Here is an 18,367-nt window from a genome sequence, read left to right as displayed (position 1 = left end):
AGCCACTTGCCGGTTCAGAGCCAGCTTGCCGCCTCCCCTGGCTGGTTCCACGAGGACACCTAGCTCTTCTTCACAGTCCGTACATCTCTGTCTCCCGTCGCCGCCCCTACTTTCCTCGGTGGCCGCCCCGATCCAGCCTTCAGGTGCTGGCAGCTGCCTGCCGGGTGGCGGCTCCCAAGCCTCCGGGGCCCCGCGCAGGTGAAGGTGAGCGCCGCAGCGCCGATGTTGGTGCTCAAGGGCGGGAGGGAGGAAGGGCCGAGCTGGAAAGGGCGTGCTGCCCTTTGCAGCTGGCGCTGGGAGCAGCCTGGTCTGCAGCATTGTTACCTGAGGCAGCGGCCGCGCCCCGCCCCGCGCCGCCCTGCCCCCTCGCGGCCCCGAGCAGCCCTGACTGCAGTGTCCCAGGAGGAGGCGACGGCGCTGGGAGACCGCGGGCGGCGGGGAGAGAGGAGCGCGCGCTGGGAGCTCCAGCCGCGGGTGAGTGAGTCGCACGGCCCAGGCAGAGCGATCGCTGCTCAGGGGCACCCGGGGACCGAGCCTCCTCGGCTCCGGAGGGCCGGGGGCGGGGATCCGTCAGGACCGAGGGCTGTGGCACTGAATCTCGGCTGCCTTCGAGCCTCACCGGGCAGGCTGGGGAGGTTTGAGCTCCCCCGACTTTGGCGGCTGCACTCCCTGGGCCGCAGAGGACAGCCATCCGTCCTTTGAGGGGAAGACGCGCGCGTCTGGACCAGCTAGGTCCCGGGCCGCCTTCGGGTTAAACCTGGGCCGGCTGATTTAGCTTTAGCTGCCAGGACTTTTGGCTAAACTGAGCTCCCACTTGATCCCCGCCCGTCCAAGAGCGAGCAACTGGGGGCGCCCGCGCCGGGTCCCTGGCCAGCGGGGGAGCCACGACTTGCCCCTCCTGACTGTGGTGCGGGGCTGGCCAGGACCGCGTCCGGGTGATACGGACCGAGGACAAGGCGGTACTCGCTCTGGCACGTTCGCTCTGCCCGTGCGAAGTTCAGCTTAGAAGTTGAGCCCTGCGCTTGTGGAAGTTTAGGGAGGAAGTGGGTGGGCTGGCGGGTCACCTCCAGCCTCTTCAGTGCCCCAGCTCGGGGACACCGGGCTCTCGGTTTAATCCTCCGACCAAACACCAGGAGTCTCCCCTCTGTGTTTTTCTCGCCGGCTGTTCCCCGCTCCTTTTGGCTGCTCCGCACTGCGGCCGTGAGGCTCTCTCCCCCGCGCTCGGGACCCGGACCCCAGACGTGGGGAGGTGTCGCCGCGGAGGTTCGAGGAGGGGGCGGAGCCCGCAAACTGGGAGATCCCCCTTTCGCTTCAAGCACGGTGACACCTTCTTTAGTGAGCCCCCCACTCCGCTCGGAGGAGCCAGGTTCGGCGGCCCCCGCGAAGGGGGCGGGGCCTCGGGGATCCGCGGGGGAGGCGGGGGCCCTCGAGGCGAGGGGCGGGGCCGGCGATCCCTGCGGGGCTCCGGGAGGGGCGAGCTAGTGCGGCTGCAGCTCCACTAAGCTTCTGCCTGAGGACGCGCGCGCGCTCGGTGCCCGCGGGAGGTAGAGGGTTCCGCCGTGCCCCGGCGTCCGCCCCGTGGACCCGCGTGTCCTCGCGCGGCTGGCGGCGGCCCCTCCCCGGCGCGCGCCTCGGCCCCGCCGCAGAGCCTGCGCGGCGCGTGTGGGCGTCTGTCTGGGCCGCGCACCGGCACCCGCTCTCTCACTCCTTCCGCAGCCGCCCAGATAAGGACGCGCTGGGGCTGGCGGCCCGCGGACTCCCCGGGGACTCGGACGGACGCGGCGCCCTCCGAGTCTTTCGTGCGGCCGAGCCGGTGGCGCTTTGGTGAGTGGCTGGGGCGGGACACGGGCCGAGGGTTGGGGGCGGAAGGACGCGGTGGACCGCCCGCCACTTCAGAGACCTAGGGCGTCCAGACTCTGCGAAAGAAATCGGGACCCCGGTGTCCCCCACGCCGAGTTTCTTCAGGACCCAGGAGTCCGTTTTCAAACAGCTGTTTGCACAGAAACTGCGCCTGCTGTTCGGCCGTCTGTGACCCCCCTCTCGTCCCCTGACCCACAGTTGCCTTCCTGGAATGAGTCGCGAGCGCTTCCTTTCCTCTCTAGAGCATCCTTTGGCACCCGTTTGCTTTGTTTGGGGACATTGAGAGAAGCTGAAAATGCGCATTCAGAAACAGGCGTTTCTTCCTCTGCTCCCAGGGTGTTGCGCTCGGGGGCATCTGTGGATTGCTTATGTTGTGCGGCGGCAGATTAAACGCGCGGACTGGAAACATCTTGGGTCCTTCCACTGCTGGCGAGAGTGCCAAGGTGAAGAGCTGGATGTTGCCAGCTCTGGTTTGACTGTGGGGTTGACGTGCTGTGTTCAATAATCCAGAAAGATTTTGAAAGATAGGTGGTTGGGGAGGAGCCCGTTCCCAGTGAGTTGGTGGAGAGCAAAAACTCCATATTTAAAAATGGCCTGTCCCTTCCCCACCCTCTCTTCTCCCCCCAGTAAAATAGGGCCGTGTGTTCCTCTGCCTCTCCTCCACGCCCGGCTTGCTCTGCCCCCGTTTGTCATCAGAAGGGTGTGGGCCAGCCTTTCCTGATCCCACCTCATCTGTGACACATGTCAGGAATCAAGGGGAAAAGGTTTTTCTGGTGTGGAGTTTACTTCTGATTATTGCTGACCTACGGGGTGAGTGACCAGCTGAGCAACCGTTTTTCAGGAGAGCTCTGAGCCCTAAACGGGCTTTCAGAAACGTGTTTTCCTCCTAAATACACTGTGAAATTAAGCATACTTACTCTTTTCTTCCCTCCCACCCACTCCCTTGAAGAGAATAGAGCTTCAACGATGTTTCTGACACCACGAGCAAAGTAATCCTGGCTATTTAGACAAGAGAGTTTAGGAGGGGCCACAGGGCTTCTTTGAAGACCCTTATTCTCCTTCTCATTCTAAGACTTTTTGCTTGCTGATCAGCTAAAGGCTAGGTACATGGCCACAGCATCCCCTTATTAAAAATCCACACAGTTGGGAGATGCTCAGCTGAGCTAGTAGCCTCCCCAGGAGGGGCCTTCCCTGGGACTTACCCCCAATGGGTCATGATTAGCACCCAGGAGACTCAAACAGAAGTTCTCATCTTCAGAGACTCACTGTGACAGCTGTACAGTTTACTCAGGGCTGGGCATTTGTCAACCTTAGCAGCCATCCCCCCTGCTGCTGCTGAGGTCCCCAACCTGTAGGTGAGATGTTAAATACAAGCCTGTCTCTGTTTGCCCTGGGGAGATTGATGGGACACTTGACATTTTCCAGATACAGCCTAAGGCTAATTCCATTGTCCTTGCCTGCGGCTGCCCGCTGTGTGAAACAGCCGTCTTTGGGGCTGCTGCATCACCTATGTTCTCCTAGCATATCTGGAGAGTATGCGTTTGCATCTTTACTGCGGACAGTACCATAGTTAATCGAATATTCTTTGTGTATCCTCTGTTTTAATATCTCGTGAGACTGTGGAAAGGGTTAGAATGTGTGTCTGCACTCTCTTTTTCCTGCCATCGCTTTGACATTGGAAATCCTGGCCCAAGGGGGAAACCCTATCAAAGCCCTATTGAGGCTTGTAGTAAAAGCATTAGCATCTTAGCTAATCATTGCTGGAGAACTCATTCATTAGAAGCTGTTGGGGGCCTAGGATCCTTGTATGTTACCCTGGGAAAAAATTAGCCAGACAACATACCAGGAACAATGTTGTAAATTTTCTTTTGTTCCTTTAACTTTCTAAAATAACATTCTTTCTTGAGAGGTGACAGTGGTTAGAATCCTGCTGATGCATAGCTAATGTGTGTCACTTTTTACTTTGACAAGCTTTAATCTGGTACTTCCTCTGCAAAACAGACTATACTCTAAAGGACTCACATGCTTTGGGGCTTTGGTATTAATGAAGATGGTGTTGCACGACCTCCGAGGGCATAGTCTTTTTCACTCTTTCTTAGTATCTCTACATTTGCTCTGTGAGGTTTAGTGGCACAGCTGTGCATATACTAATGCAGCACTGAGTGAGTTATTGCTTTCTAGGTTGGAGACTTTTTTAGCTTATCACCGTTCTTAACAGAGATAATCTATAAACAAGTCAGCATATCTGGAATTGGAGGTGAATTGGAGGATTAGCAATTCTTCAATACATGAGATATTTCATGTACAGAAGTATTTTAAAATATGTAAGGATAAACTGCCAAGATTACCTGTACAGTCTTGAGAAAAGAAGAGTTCAGATGTAACTATAAACTGTAATTGACAGTGAGTCATCTGCTTTAGGGATGCCAACTATGAAAGCAGCCTAGCTATGCCCCTAATGATAATTATGAAAACTCCTTTTAAAAGCTAGTTGCATCTCAAGTGAGCTGTAAGTTGGCTTGGATAAATATTTTCAGTTTTACTTTCTAAAAAATTATCCCATGATAACATGGCACAACACGTGAATGTACTTAATGCCACTGATGTACACTTAAAAGCGGTTAAAATGCTAAAAAAAAAAATTGTCCAGTAAATAGTTGGAAATGCTATTTTCTACCCATACGTAATTTTCAGAACTTAAATATTTAAATGTTTCATTAAAACATTTGTTCTTGTAATGTAGAGATAACAATATGCAATCACTGAGTATTGAAAAGGGACAGAGCTCACAAACCTAGTAACTTAGAAAGCAGAGAATGGAAATATTAAAGGTATGATTCTAGTAGCCAAGGGTAACCTAGCGTTTTACCTATAAACCCAATACATATTTTAAAGCAAATGTAGTGCCTGTGAAAATAAAGAGAAATCTTTATTTCTGTGACACCTGTGTTAATAATGGCTAACTATGTACCATCTTGGTAAGGGTACACATAGTGAGCTCATTTATTCTCATACAAACCAATGGAATGGTATATGCTTATAGTATAGAGGAGGATGCTGAAACATAGGTTAGATAAACTACCTCACCCCAGGTTGCACACCTAAAGAAGTAGCAGAACTGGGATCTGAGGAAAAGCAGTCTGTTCTTGGAGTCTCCCCTCTTACTCTCAAGGCAGTCCTGCCTTTTGTGTATGATTCTGTGTAAAAGATTTAATATTTGAATTAGTGATATCAGACCATTTACTCCTGTAGAATTCTGCATTTGTTTGATGAAGATGTGTAACGATGAGCTTTGAACAGTAATGCTATAGAAAGCTAATTCCTCTCAGAAGTCCGGTCTAAAAAGCCCCTCCACGTGACCCTTTATGACCTAGATGAAACAGTCCCCTTTTCACACACCCAAATAGTTGGGGTGCTCATTCCACAAGCCTACACGGGGCCCCGTGTTCTACATCTCCACTTACCTGTCCTCACCTCTGAAGAACTGTAGTTATTCTGACCCCTGTTTTCACATCAGGTCCACAACAAATGAACAAAAACGAACATTTAAAGGTCAATAAAAACACAAGCCACCAAGATAAGTCAGTGACCGAGTGGATAAGGGGTAGCCGTGTGGCAGGTGTGATTCGGGCAGCATCCCCTTGTGTGTGTGTGTCTCCTCTGCTGGTAGTGTCACAGAAGAAGCAGAAGAGGCACTGAGAAGTTCTGGTGGTTTCCAGAGAGTTAAGCTCCAGAGAGCTTAACCAGAACCCAAAACGACTGCATCGGAAGTGACGGTGGAGGTCAGTGCCAACCTCCTAATTTTACAAATGAGAAACTCCAAATCTAGTGAGGCAAAATGGCTTTTCTAAAATTGTAAGCAGTAAAGCTTGATTTAGAGCTGGAACCTTTTATCTTCACGTCTGGTGTTCTTTTCTCTATTTGCGAGGGAGCAGAATCACCAAGTGTAGGGAGAAGACGATGGCACTGACTCCAGGGGAAGGAGTTTGGCAATTATTTTATCATCCCCGAATGCCCTGCCTATGATGTGCAAGGTGGAGGATGCCCTTTGACCCACTAATGGGTAGGGGACATGTCCGTACTGGAAAAAGACAGAGTCACTAGGGCTGCAGCCATTTGGGTAATTTCTCCAGGGGCTGGGGATCCACTGCCCAAAGAAAACGAGCCAGTTAATGAACAAGTAGCTTGTTCAGAAAGTGAGCAGTACTTGCTGAACCTATTGTGGGTTCTTGGTAAATATGTGTTTTATTGATGAATGGAACGTTTCCAGGTTGGATTTATTGCTGCTGCTTTGGCAGCATTTCCAGGTAGTAAAATTTGGTTCACATTTAGAAAAGTATTAGTCCCTTTTAGTTCTCTTTTGGATGTGTGGCCCCTCATTGATTTCAATATCCAACTACTCTGGGAGGACTGGCACTGGCCTCGGAAGGGAGTCGCTAGTATAGCCGTGTTTTCCTGCACTGATTTTAAAGTTGTTTTATCTTTGCAGGTTTGGAAGATGACACACAACGCAGTTGCCTTTGCTCTGGCGGCAGACTAGCGGGCGGAAAAGTATGACACAAATTTGATGTCGGTGTCTGCTTGTCTGCTTCCCCAAGGTCAAGAAATTATCTCCTTAGAAGGCAACAGTACTATGCACGTTATGAATTGTGTCTCCTTGGTCAGTGATAAAGGAAATGGGAATATTGCCACGACAGCTGGATTCATGATTGGGCAAACGCCGCCACCACCACCTCCTCCTCTACCCCCTCCACCTCCACCATGCCCATACTCAGGGAAAGGGTTTCCTCCCCCTCCCCCTCCCCCTCCACTGCCTGGGGGGCCTCCGGTCCCCCCTCCCCCACCAGGACTACCCCCAACCTCCCACCTGAACGGCTACAGCCACCTCGGTAAGAAAAAGCGGATCAGGAGCTTTTTTTGGAAAACCATTCCAGAGGAGCAAGTTCGTGGCAAAACCAACATCTGGACCTTGGCAGCCAGGGAGCAGCATCACTACCAAATTGATACAAAGAGCATCGAGGAGCTGTTTGGGCAGCAAGAAAATACCACCAAGTCTTCCCCTTCTGGGCGAGGAGGGCCTTTAAATTCGTCCTTCAGGGAGGGCAGAGAAGAGGTAAGAATGGTCCACGGAGGGATGGTTCTCCCCACACTGCACTGTTTTGTGTTTGGGGACGTGTGTACATTTCAAAACCTGCTAGAATCACTGAGAAGTAAGATAATGCAAGTGAACGTGCTTTGGAAATGATGAGCTTGAGCTGAGTAGCAAAAAAGCGTGAGAGGCATGGAGCCGTATCCTGGCAGACATCCCAGAGGATGGTGACCTCATGCAGGGAACATGCTATCTGGAGGCCTCGCTCCTGGCCTCCCGGCAGCGCCTTGCCTCCAGCACATCTGCCTGGTTTCCCCTGGTGGAGCAATTCTGCTGAAGCCCAGTATTATGAGTCGCCATTGAAACAAAAACCTGAGCTCCTGAACTCAGTTACCTGAGATTAACTGGAGGTTTCTGAGACAAAGTGCCTTTTATTTAATAACATCATTAAATAGTGTACATCCTTAGACTTTTATCTCTATTTTTCCCTCCAGCTTTCGTTCCACAAGTGTTGTGAGGTGGCCTTCGTTCTTTGGATCTCTGAATTAAGTGTTGGCCATTGTGGAACAGATTCCAGAGAGCCAAAGCATAAAGCTATTTTCAGATAGACTTTCTACAAAGCACATTTCCAGTGAACAGGAACTGTGTTACTTTGAGGAAAATATAAAGCTAGCAAGTTAGGACTTCCCTAGAGGTCCAGTGGTTAAGACTTCGCCTCCCAATGCAAGGGGTGCGGGTTCGATCCCTGGTCGGGGAGCTAAGATCCCACGTGCCTTGTGGCTAAAAGGCCAAAACAAAAAAAAACAGAAGCAATATTGTAACAAACAATAAAGACTTTAAAAATGGTCCACATCGAAAAAATCTTTAAAAAAAAAAATAAAATAAAGCTAACAAGTTATAAGAAGGTAAGTGAAAGCATGGCTTCAGAGCTACAGGTCACCGAACATCATAGAAACTGTAAAAAATTACATTTCTAAGTACTCTCTGGTTAGATACATGAAAGTAAATTAAGAAGCCTCTATTTGCTAGAAGAAATAATTAGGAAACCGGGGTTAAAAGAAAAGAATGCTGTCCCCCCCACCACAAAAAAAAAGGGGGGCAACAGAAATGCATCATTTTTTAATCTGTTGTAAAGGAGCAGAGAAAATAGGTCAAAGATAGAGCTGACTAGATAAGAGAGTGGGCAGGCAGGGCTCTGGAATGAAGTAGCAGCTCTCTGCATTATTGAATTCTTGAGCTGACAGTATTGACCTCTTTTCTCTGTCTGGCTCAGGAATTCACTTGGGGGCCCTTGAAGCTGGCGGTATGGTCCCCTGTTGAAATAGCCAAGAGTCTATTTATTATAAAATGTGGAGAATCCTAGGACTAGAATTAGGCTTAAGCTGTGAGATGATTTGAGAGGAAGTCTTCAGGACATCCTTAGTGCCCTCCTGTGCTGAACCTGGCCTTCCCTGCTCTTTCCTTTATGCAAAGGCCTTTGATTTCTCAGTGCATCCTTTCAGTATCAGAAGGAAGGAGCAAGAAGTCATTTCCTTAGTACACTGGCCTCTGCCCCAGCTTCCAGCAGAGGCTCCTTGCTGGGCAGTAGGTCATGCTCACCAGTGTTTCCTAGCTCTACTTACTGGCCTTGAAGCATTTTAAAAAAAGAGTGGATGGGTGCGTGGAGACAGAGCTCATGTCTCAGGAAAGCCCCTGTCACACACAGAAGGGGGTCTGGCTTGATCACGCTCCTGGGGAGGCAGCTGACCAGGTTAGAAGGGGCAGTGAGTGTCCTTTATAAACTGGGGACGTTTATTTGGCCGGTGATGGTTCAGGGGGCTGTGTGGAACTTGCTGCTCTATGTTAGTGACTTCAAGAGGGGTTAAGACCCCCGGATGGAAGGAAGTGGCAGGGTGTGTGGCATCTTTTCCCACCTATGGCAGAAGCAGAGACATCCATTTCTCAGGCCAGATCTAAAATTCAGGTAAAAAGAATCTTTCTTTTTGCCTCTCTACACCCTAGGTACATGTCTTTACTCTTTTTGTTTGTTTTTCTTTAACTTTAAAAAAAGAAAAAACCTGAAACTGAACAATTATTTTTTAAACGGTGGTAAAATATATATAACATAACATTCACCCTCTTAACAATTTGTAAGCGTACAATTCAGTGGCACAGAAACATCCACATCGTTGGAAGGATGCCATCACTATCCATCCACAGAATCCTCTGCATCTCGCAAAACTGAAACGCTGTTCCCCATCCCCCCACTCCCCCCAGCCCCTGGAAGCCACCCTTCTACTTTCAGTCTCTATGAACCTGAGTACTCTAGGTACCTCACACAGTATCTGTCTTTTTTTTTTTTTTTAAAGGAACCATTTAAGAGTTTCAGAAGAGTTGTTTTTTGTTTTTTTGTTTTTGGCCGCGTGGCATGTGGGATCTTAGCTCCCTAACCAGGGATGGAACCCACACCCCCTGCATTGGAAGAGCGGAGTCTTAACCACTAGACCGTCAGGGAAGTCCCACTATTTGTCTTTTTGTGACTGGACTGTTTTACTCAGCATAATGTCCTCAAGGTTCATCCATGTTGTAGCATGTACCAGAATTTTAAGGCTGAATAATATTCCATTGTATGTATATACCACATCTTGTTTATCCAGTCATTTGTTGATGGACACTTGGGTTGCTTCCACCTTTTGGCTTTTGTGAATAATGCTGCTATGAATGGTGGGTGTGCAGATATCTTTAACACATGTAGGTTCTAATCTGCGAGATAGCAGTCTAGAAAGAAAAATTAAATTGCCGTGACTGTGTATCATAAGATAATCTAACTCTTCAACTTCTCAGTACTCAGGTAGGATAAGTAGTGTAGGTGGATGGATTTAAGGGAAGATTAGATAATATTGTCACTTCACAGAGGGTTACCCAGAATTCGTTTCCATTTTTCATGCTATCTCCAACATGGCTAGAAGTATTATATATACTTTTTTTTTTTGGTAAAAGACTATAGTACATGCTGTTTTCTTCCCTCATTAGATTTTCTTTAAAGAAGTTACAATGCAGCAGAATGATAGTCTAACATGGACCAGTAATAAATCTTCCAATTCACTCTGTAGAAAGTGGAGTCCAGGGTTGAAACTGTGTGGACTGGAGAATACATATACATAGCATGTTTGGCCGGGGGACCCATCCTGAGCCTGGAAACGTGGCCTTCCCATCTGCTGCCACACAGATCATAATTCTGAAGCCTCAAACGTGCCACGGATCAGATTATGTTCCCTTGAAATGTAATAACCTCCTACAGATATGGCCTGCCATTATGAGGTTGGCTCCGGCTTTAAAGGGCCTATAAAGCACTACAAATAAGTTCCGTTATACTACGAAGGAAGAAGTTACTGGGAGACAGGGAAGAGCTGGGTTTGGGAATGGCTGAATTTAGGTAGAACAACATCTAAAATAGTAAGTTAGAACATGTAGTAAAGGGGGAAGAGGTTATGAAATGCTATCTTTGTATCTTTGCTAGACAAAAATTAACTTGAAGAAGCTACAGATGTTACGATAATAAACTTTAGTAAAGTAATTAGAAATAACAAAGGGTATTACTGGGGATAATAATAAAGAGGTTCAACTCAAACTCCACCTTCTTTTCCGAGTTTGGTGATCTCACGTTTGAGAAACCCCCATCCATCTGTTAGCACTGCTCTTCAGCCCCTTGGAGCTGGTTAGTTGGGGCTGCCCTTGTCTCCCTACAGAATCTGAAATGCTCTCAAGGCAAGGACAGCCCTAGCCATTTGTTATCCTCCAAAGAAAGTAAACTGAACTGACAGAACTGAACCAAGGGAGCAAAGGGGCTATCTTATAAGGTATCTGTATGATAAGTCAAAATAGGGGTTCACAGAGAAAACACAATAATATGAATAGGGTCTAAGGGCATAATGTGAAACCTGGCAACTATAGCTGATAATGCTGTATTCTGTAATTGAAATTTGCTAAAAGAGTAGAACTTAATTGTTCTCACCAAAAAATAAATAAGTAAATAAATAAGTAAGTAAACATGTGAGGTGATGGAGGGAATGTATACAAGTATATAGTGTATACATATATCAAATCACCATGATGTGCACCTTAAATATCTGGCAGTTTTATTTGTCAATTATACCTCCATAAAACTGAAATTTAAAAATGAAAAAGAAAATGCAAACATTGAAACACTTGAGGTCATTCACTATGGTGTCTGTGGTAGTATTACAATTAGTGTTAGTTAATTATCCCACATAAGAAATAATAAAAATTGCTTATTAGAAAAAGAGAGGACAGGAAAGAGAGAGGAAGGAAGGAAGATTGGTTTTTCTAAGTTTACGAAAAGTAATGTTATTCTCCCACACAGTAATTCAGGTATCAGTCATTCTTTGTCAACTTTTGTTATGGTCCCAGAATGTTCTAGAATTCTGAGACATGCTCAGTTGAGAACTATAGAACTAGGTAGAGTATTTGAAAGGGAAAAAAAAGCTTCAACTGGACTATCATTTTTTTCCTCAGAGCTGGGAGAGGGACATTTCCCAATGAATAGCCAACCAAAAATTTAAAAAGAATGCAAAACCATCAGAACCCAAAAGCTAAGTCTATATTAGTGGATACAGGAAGATTTTTAAAATATTGCTTTTCAGATCTGACATAGGATTGAAATAACTAGTATTTAGTGTTACTTAAGTAGGTAAGGAAGCCTCCTTTGACAAACTGAAGGTAAAATGATTTAAGAATTTCTTCTTCCACCTTAAGGACATTACGCTAAATGAAATAAACCAGTCACCAAAGGACAAATACTGTATGCTTTCACTTATATGAAGTACCCAGAGTAGTCCGATTCACCGAGACAGAAAGTAGAATGGTGGCTGCCAGGGGGTGGGGAGGGGAAGCGGGGAGTTAGTGTTTAATGGGGACAGCGTTTCAGTTTTGCAAGATGAAGGGTTCTGGAGGCGGATGGTGGTGATGATTCCACAACAGTGTGAATGTACCTATTGCCACTGAACTGTACACATAAAAACTGTTAAGATGGTAACTGTTATGTGTATTTTACCCCAACTAAAAAAGAAAAGTTCCTTCTTCCTTTAACGAATATGGGAGGCAGATTTTGTGGTGGATGGATGAGAGTGCAAGAATTGCAGAAGAAGAAAAGGAGGAGAGCTTATATGGAGGTTTGAACAGGTGGGGCTGGGGGTGTAGCCGTTCACATGCTTCCCTGAGCACGCAGCACTGCTGTTTCAGTGCCTCAGAGGGATCTGAACAGCCCCACCGCCTGGCAGTCTGTGGGGAGACTGTTACGAGAGCGGGTGGGACGTCTTTGCTCCCCTGTTCACCAGGGATGGCGTAACTCTCGGGTGGGCCTTTAATGGGACAAGCCATGAGCTCTGTGCGTGCTGAGTACACCTGCCTCAGCAGGCCTGCGGTGTCCAGAAGAGTAGGTACGGATTAATTGAACTGGTGGGGAGGGAGGGGCCAGGTCAGTTCACCCCTGTTCCCAGGGTTGTTTGTCTCCACCTGTGCAGTCCACGAGGAGTGCGCTCCTGGGAGTGACTCAAAAGCACCTCTAGCTGCACACGCTTGGGCGTCTGAACTGCCGGCAAGCCTTTGGGAAGTAAGATAAGCTAATTTACACATGTAGTGATAACCCTCTTTAAAGGACTGTGTAATAACACCGCTTTAGAAGGCTGAGTGTGATGCCCTCTGAGAGGAGACTGCCCGTGCACTGGGCAGAGCTGAGGATGGCCGGAGAGAAGGACACTGTCCCTGCAGTGTTATCAACGGTCTCATTTTCCTGTGGTTTGGAGGAGGCGCTGGGCTTTGTTTTCCCCCTTACGCTGCTCAGCGATGGCCAGCCCAGGTTTTCCCTTAGGAGTGTTGCCGGATTCCCTTAAATTAGTGACCAGTTTCCTCGCTGGTGACACAGCTGCTGCCCCAGGCGTGGCCCCCTGTGCTCCCCACGGCCTGAGCTCCACTCCCTGCCTGAGCTCCACTCCCGGCGGCCGTCTCAGCTGGTGAGAACGTGAGTCCTGGCCTTCGTCCCACAGATACAACTCTGGGGTCACCAGGGGCCTCGGCCAGGCCCCGTGGATGGCTCTCTGCAGATCTGCCCCCATTCCCAGAGAAGCATCCCAATGTGGATACTGGGCTGGTGGGGAACCTTCCCTACTTCTCTGTTCTCCTTTATCAGCAGCAATATTGAAAGTCACAGGAACTAGAGTGAACAGGAACCAGAGAGACCCTGGGGCATTTCAGTTCAGTATTGCTTTGGGGAAGGTATAAAATGACATCTCTGAGGCTCAGTTTCCTTATCTGTCAAATAGGAACAATAACAGTAATTTCTCCACCACTTTTCCAGCAATAATAGCTATGGATCTAGGCTGAGGATACAGAGTCCCAGAGGGTTGAGGGGTGAAGAGGGTGAGGGTGGGGCTTGGGTGTGGAGGCGGAGAGGGTGCCGCTGTCAAGGGTTAAATGTAGCAGGAGGTGGTAATTTAATGAAAAAATATAAAAAGTTTTTCCCCCATTCTGGATAGAAGTGAGTGCAGAGAAAGCTCTCCGGATATATGTATGTATATAGCCAGATCAATGCACTTGCTCCTACTTTGTAATTTGTGAATTATAATAAGGACATAGTTTCTGTCTTAAATTCATATTCCTCTCTTTGGTAAAAGCTTTCCTCTTAAAGGATGTTAAGTTTGACAGGTTTTATTCTCACCCTTTCTTTCCCCTCTCCTCTCCCCTCCCTCTACACTGAACTTGAACTGTTATCCCTGGGTAGAATTCCAACAAGGAGCCTGTCCTTTTAGCTTGGGAGTTTAGTTTATGGCTGGCAGGTGATTGTGTTAACACGAAATAAACCCCTAGGACAGTAAATAATGTGATTGTTTAAGATTAGTCTTCAAAAGAAGGCAACCACACTCTTGTAAAAATTTAACCTTCTAGCCAGGAAGTCCCATTAACTTTGGTTAACAGACTTGCTGCCTCTTATAAACTTAGAAGCAGGCCCGGAGATCAAGAATTTAATCTGAAACCCGATTCTTTTTTGTTCACAGTGTATCACATACTTTTGGAAAGAAAGAGCCTTATAACAACATTCCTATTTCGCTCGTCTCCCTTTTCCAAAAAACAAATGGGGAAAATTGCGGACTTTTAAGGTTATCTTTCTTCCATGTATCCTGGATATTTACTTCCAAAGAAATGGCTTCTGTATTTAACAATACCCACCCCCTGAAAAAAGATTCTGTCTAAATTTTAGTCTGATAAAACCCTTCCAAATTATTATAGTAGTTCTCCCTTATCTGTGGGGGATACGTTCCAGGACCCCCAGAGGACGCCTGAAACCGTGGATAGTACCAAACCCTATATACACAGATGGTCCCATGACGGTTCAACTTAAGATTTTTCTCCTTTATGATGGTGTGAGAGCAATAGGCATACAGTAGAAGCCGTTCTTGGAATTTTGAGTTTTGATCTTTCCCCACTAGCCATTTGCGGTACAGCCCCTCTTGTGATGCTGGGGCAATGGTGGTGCAGCAGCTCCCATCAGCCATGCGATCACAAGGGCAAACAATCGATACACTGACAGACATTCTGTTTTCCACTTTCAGTACAGTATCCCATTAATTACACGAGATGTCCCACACTTTGTTATAAAATAGGCTTTGTGTTAGATGATTTTGCCTAACTGTAGGCTAATGTAAAGGTTCTGAACACGTTTAAAGTAGGCTGGGCTAAGCTGTGATGTTCGGTAGATTAGGTGTATTAAATGCATTTTTCAGTATTTTCAATTTATGGTGGGTTTATCTGGACATAAGTCGAGGAAGATCTGTACTGTGTTTTTTCCTACACATACGCAACTATGATAAAGTTTAATTTATCAGTTAGGCACAGTAAGAGATTAACAACAATAAGGAATAACAAAATAGACCAACAATAACGTCAGCGAACAAAAATGGATCAGCTGATCTAAGAAAGACAGAAAATTTTGTTTGAGCCAAATTGAGGATTATAACCCGGGAGCAGCCTCTCAGAAAGCTCTGAAACTGTTCCGCCCATTACAGGTCAAAGCACAGTTGTATAAATTTTTGAGACAGAGGACTGTGCATTAAATGACGTATTATTGACAGTTTACACAGTCCAGATATACCCGTACAAAGCGAATAGTGGGTCATAGGTCATGGTGGCCCCTTACAAGATTAAGAAGGAAGGTTATCTCCTAAGGAGTTATCTTGTTGATGCCAGGAGAATGTTGCTCTTTATGGTTGAGCAGGTATTTCTGCTGATGGGGAGGTTTGGTCGATGCATAAGGCAGATACGCAATGCCTGTAGAGGGGAAAGAGGAGGCCAAAGGGCAGAGAAAATTTTTTATGTTTACATTTTCCTTGATTTGCCTTAGAATACGAATTTATATTTCATCAATAACAACGTACTATAATAAAAGTTACGTGAATGTGGTCTCTCTCTCAAAATACCTTGTACAAATTTAATGCCTTTTCCATTGTAACGAAGCACTTATCTCGCACTGTGGCTCTTACCTTTTGCAGTTCAAGGTGCAACAGCAAAACTAGCAAGAATTTCTTTTTCCTTCTTCACAATTTCATGGATGGAAGATTCGTTCTTACCGTAGATCTTAGCAACCTTGGCATACAAGTTTTTTCTTTCCTTATTGAGAACTTTCACCTTTTCCCTTAAAGGAAGCTCTCTACGGCCTCTTTGTGGCATATCTAAGTTGCCATCGTCACTACTCCTGCACTTTGAGGTCATTACTACGTAAAATAAGGGTCACTTGAGAACAAGCACTGTGGTACCGTGACAATAACCCCATAACCAAGGTGGCTACTAAGTGACTAACGGGCAGGATACACTGGACAAAGGGATGATTCACGTCCCGAGACGTGAGATTTCAGATTTCATTACTCTGCTCAGAACAGCACACGGTTTAAAACTTATGAATTGTTTATTTCTGGAATTTTGCATTTAATATTTTCAGATTTCTGTTGACCTAGGGTGACTGAAACTGTGGGTAAGGGGAGACTACTGTAATTCTGAACAGCTTAAATCTATTGCAGCCAAAATCTGGGTTTGGATGGTACATTAGAATGGCCACCATATTTTATTAAATCAAAGATGATCCATATATTATAAGACATATCCTGATTCCAGAGATATTCATATGCCAATAAACAAAAACAACGCATCTTAGACTTGGTAAAATACAGCACAAAAGTTTTTCTTTTTAAATTCTGAGTAAATAAAGTGTAGGACGCTTTCTTACCTCCTCCTAAAAGGGCTACTGGACATACATATTCTTTCCCAATGAAAATAAAATTTTCCTTTAGAAAAATATTAAGAATTTTGTTATGTTTCTGAAAATAACAGTGTTGGTCCTTTTACATCCCTGATTCAGCGTTGGGACTCACTCTGCAATAGCTTCAGAGTTCAACTCTCATATGATTCTGGCTATGCTAAGACATCTATTTCCAAATTAGGGCTTTTAAACGTGGGCTGTACTATTCTAAGAGGAAATTGCAAAATTTAGAAAATGTTAATATAATTTATTTTAAATTATACAATATTAAAATAGATCTATATGGGAATTCCCTGTGGGCCAGTGGTTAAGACTCAGCGTTTTCACTGATTTAGGCCCAGATTCGATCCTTGGTCAGGGAACTAAGATCCTGCAAGCCGCATGGCGCAGCCAAAAAAAAAACCAAAAAGATATATGTAATTATTATTTTTTTAATTAATTAATTTATTTATTTTTGGCTGTGTTGGGTCTTCATTTCTGTGCAAGGGCTTTCTCTAGTTGTGGCAAGCGGGGGCCACCCTTCATCGCGGTGCGCGGGCTTCTCACTATCGCGGCCTCTCTTGTGGCGGAGCACAGGCTCCAGACGCGCAGGCTCAGTAGTTGTGGCTCACGGGCCTAGTTGCTCCGCGGCATGTGGGATCTTCCCAGACCAGGGCTCGAACCCGTGTCCCCTGCATTAACAGGCAGATTCTCAACCACTGCGCCACCAGGGAAGCCCAGATATATGTAATTATTACCATTAAGGAAATACATATTGCAGAAAGTAAATTTGGTGAGATAATAGTATTTTGATATTCATAAAACTATATTAGGTGCATCAGTTAATCACCAGATTTACATATTGGGAATTACTCTCTTATACATTAAAACTGGTGTTGTATTTTGATAGGTTTTAATTCTCATCTTTCCTCCAACTCTTCTTATCCATACTTTAATAATCTTACGTGTCTTTGTTTTTTTCCAGATTACTATCTTGGATGCAAAACGGAGCATGAACATTGGGATATTTCTAAAGCAGTTTAAGAAGTAAGATTTTTGCACACATTTGAAACTTTAGTCACATCCCTGCTCGTCAGCATCAGAGCCTGTGGGTGTGAGCCGAAATGCAGATTCTAATGAGGAAAAGCCATCCCTCACACTTTCAAATTGTTTTTAGACACGTGGCTTGAGGAGGCCCCAAGTGTGTGTCGCTTTCCGCTGTTTTCCTCCATAAAAACATAGTCAGGTGGCTTGGAGTCCAGGGAGAATTACCTTGGGGCATCTGTCCATGCCTGACATGTCAGGGAATTTATAAATTCACCTGAGGTGTTGCTCCATGAGTGGAGGATGGATGGGTGAGTCAAACACTGTTAAATTCACGTGTCCTCAAGTGGAAAGGAGAGGGCTCTGGCTCCAGGAGTCCCACAGAACTGCTTTTCTTCTCCCAGAGAAGACTCCCAGTGGTTCTTGCTACCTTCGCCCTCTCTGGGATGCCCGAGGATGGTTTTCTGGGGAAAGGGGCCTCTGGTGTACCAGGATCCCTGCTTTCCCTGGCAGTGGGGCTCTTATGATCGCTGACACAAAACCACCCATCAGACTGGGAAGGAGGTGGAATGGAAGGGAGGATGGAGGGGGTTTGTTTTCATTTCCCCTGGCTTGTGTTTCTTTGGCACTCCAGCCAATGTGAAACGGAATCTGATCATTGTCTTTTCAAGGTCTCCTCTGTCCATTGTGGAAGATATTCATCAAGGAAAGAGTGAGCATTATGGATCAGAGACATTACGTGAATTTCTTAAGCTTTTGCCAGAGTCAGAGGAGGTAAGGAATTTGGGGTGTGAGTTTTAAATGTTAGGAGTGATAATAAAAGCTTAATATTTTTAGGAATGTCAGAACTCACATGGGAAGGGCACTCTCCTACCCAGAGCCGGAGTTTTCTCGCCTAAAAATTAAAAGTTACCCAGTAGAAAGAGTATGGGTTAGCAAGTTGGAGAACCTAGGCTTAAATTGGCGCTGGTCCCTTAATTGAGAAAGTTGGGCAAGTTTTCATAAGTTCTGTGAATTTTAGTTTCCTCACCTGTAAAATGAGGATAATGATGCTTACCTCACTGGACTGTTGATGATTAAGCCCTAGT

General features: G+C 46.2%; 1 protein-coding gene across 4 annotated transcripts in view; it reads left to right on the top strand.

The window, feature by feature from the left end:
• Positions 1–341: 341 nt before the first annotated feature.
• The window catches only part of FHDC1 (FH2 domain containing 1), a 42,826-nt gene continuing 24,800 nt past the window's right edge, over positions 342–18,367 (top strand). Inside the window, exons 1-5 of one of the 4 annotated variants that reach the window (XM_032633507.1) lie at positions 357–474; positions 1,717–1,824; positions 6,350–6,973; positions 17,221–17,282; positions 17,951–18,053. In XM_032633507.1, coding sequence (XP_032489398.1) covers positions 6,428–6,973; positions 17,221–17,282; positions 17,951–18,053 — 711 coding nt within the window. In that variant the 5' untranslated portion in view covers positions 357–474; positions 1,717–1,824; positions 6,350–6,427. Of the gene's footprint in view, positions 475–1,333; positions 1,367–1,463; positions 1,825–2,058; positions 2,304–6,349; positions 6,974–17,220; positions 17,283–17,950; positions 18,054–18,367 lie in introns of those variants that run through there. The other 3 variants (XM_032633508.1, XM_032633509.1, XM_032633510.1) reach the window with 3 other exon arrangements.

Source organism: Phocoena sinus, chromosome 5 (assembly GCF_008692025.1).
Source record: "Phocoena sinus isolate mPhoSin1 chromosome 5, mPhoSin1.pri, whole genome shotgun sequence".
NCBI classification, from domain to species: domain Eukaryota; kingdom Metazoa; phylum Chordata; class Mammalia; order Artiodactyla; family Phocoenidae; genus Phocoena; species Phocoena sinus.
This window is presented reverse-complemented; position numbering and strand designations above follow the sequence as displayed.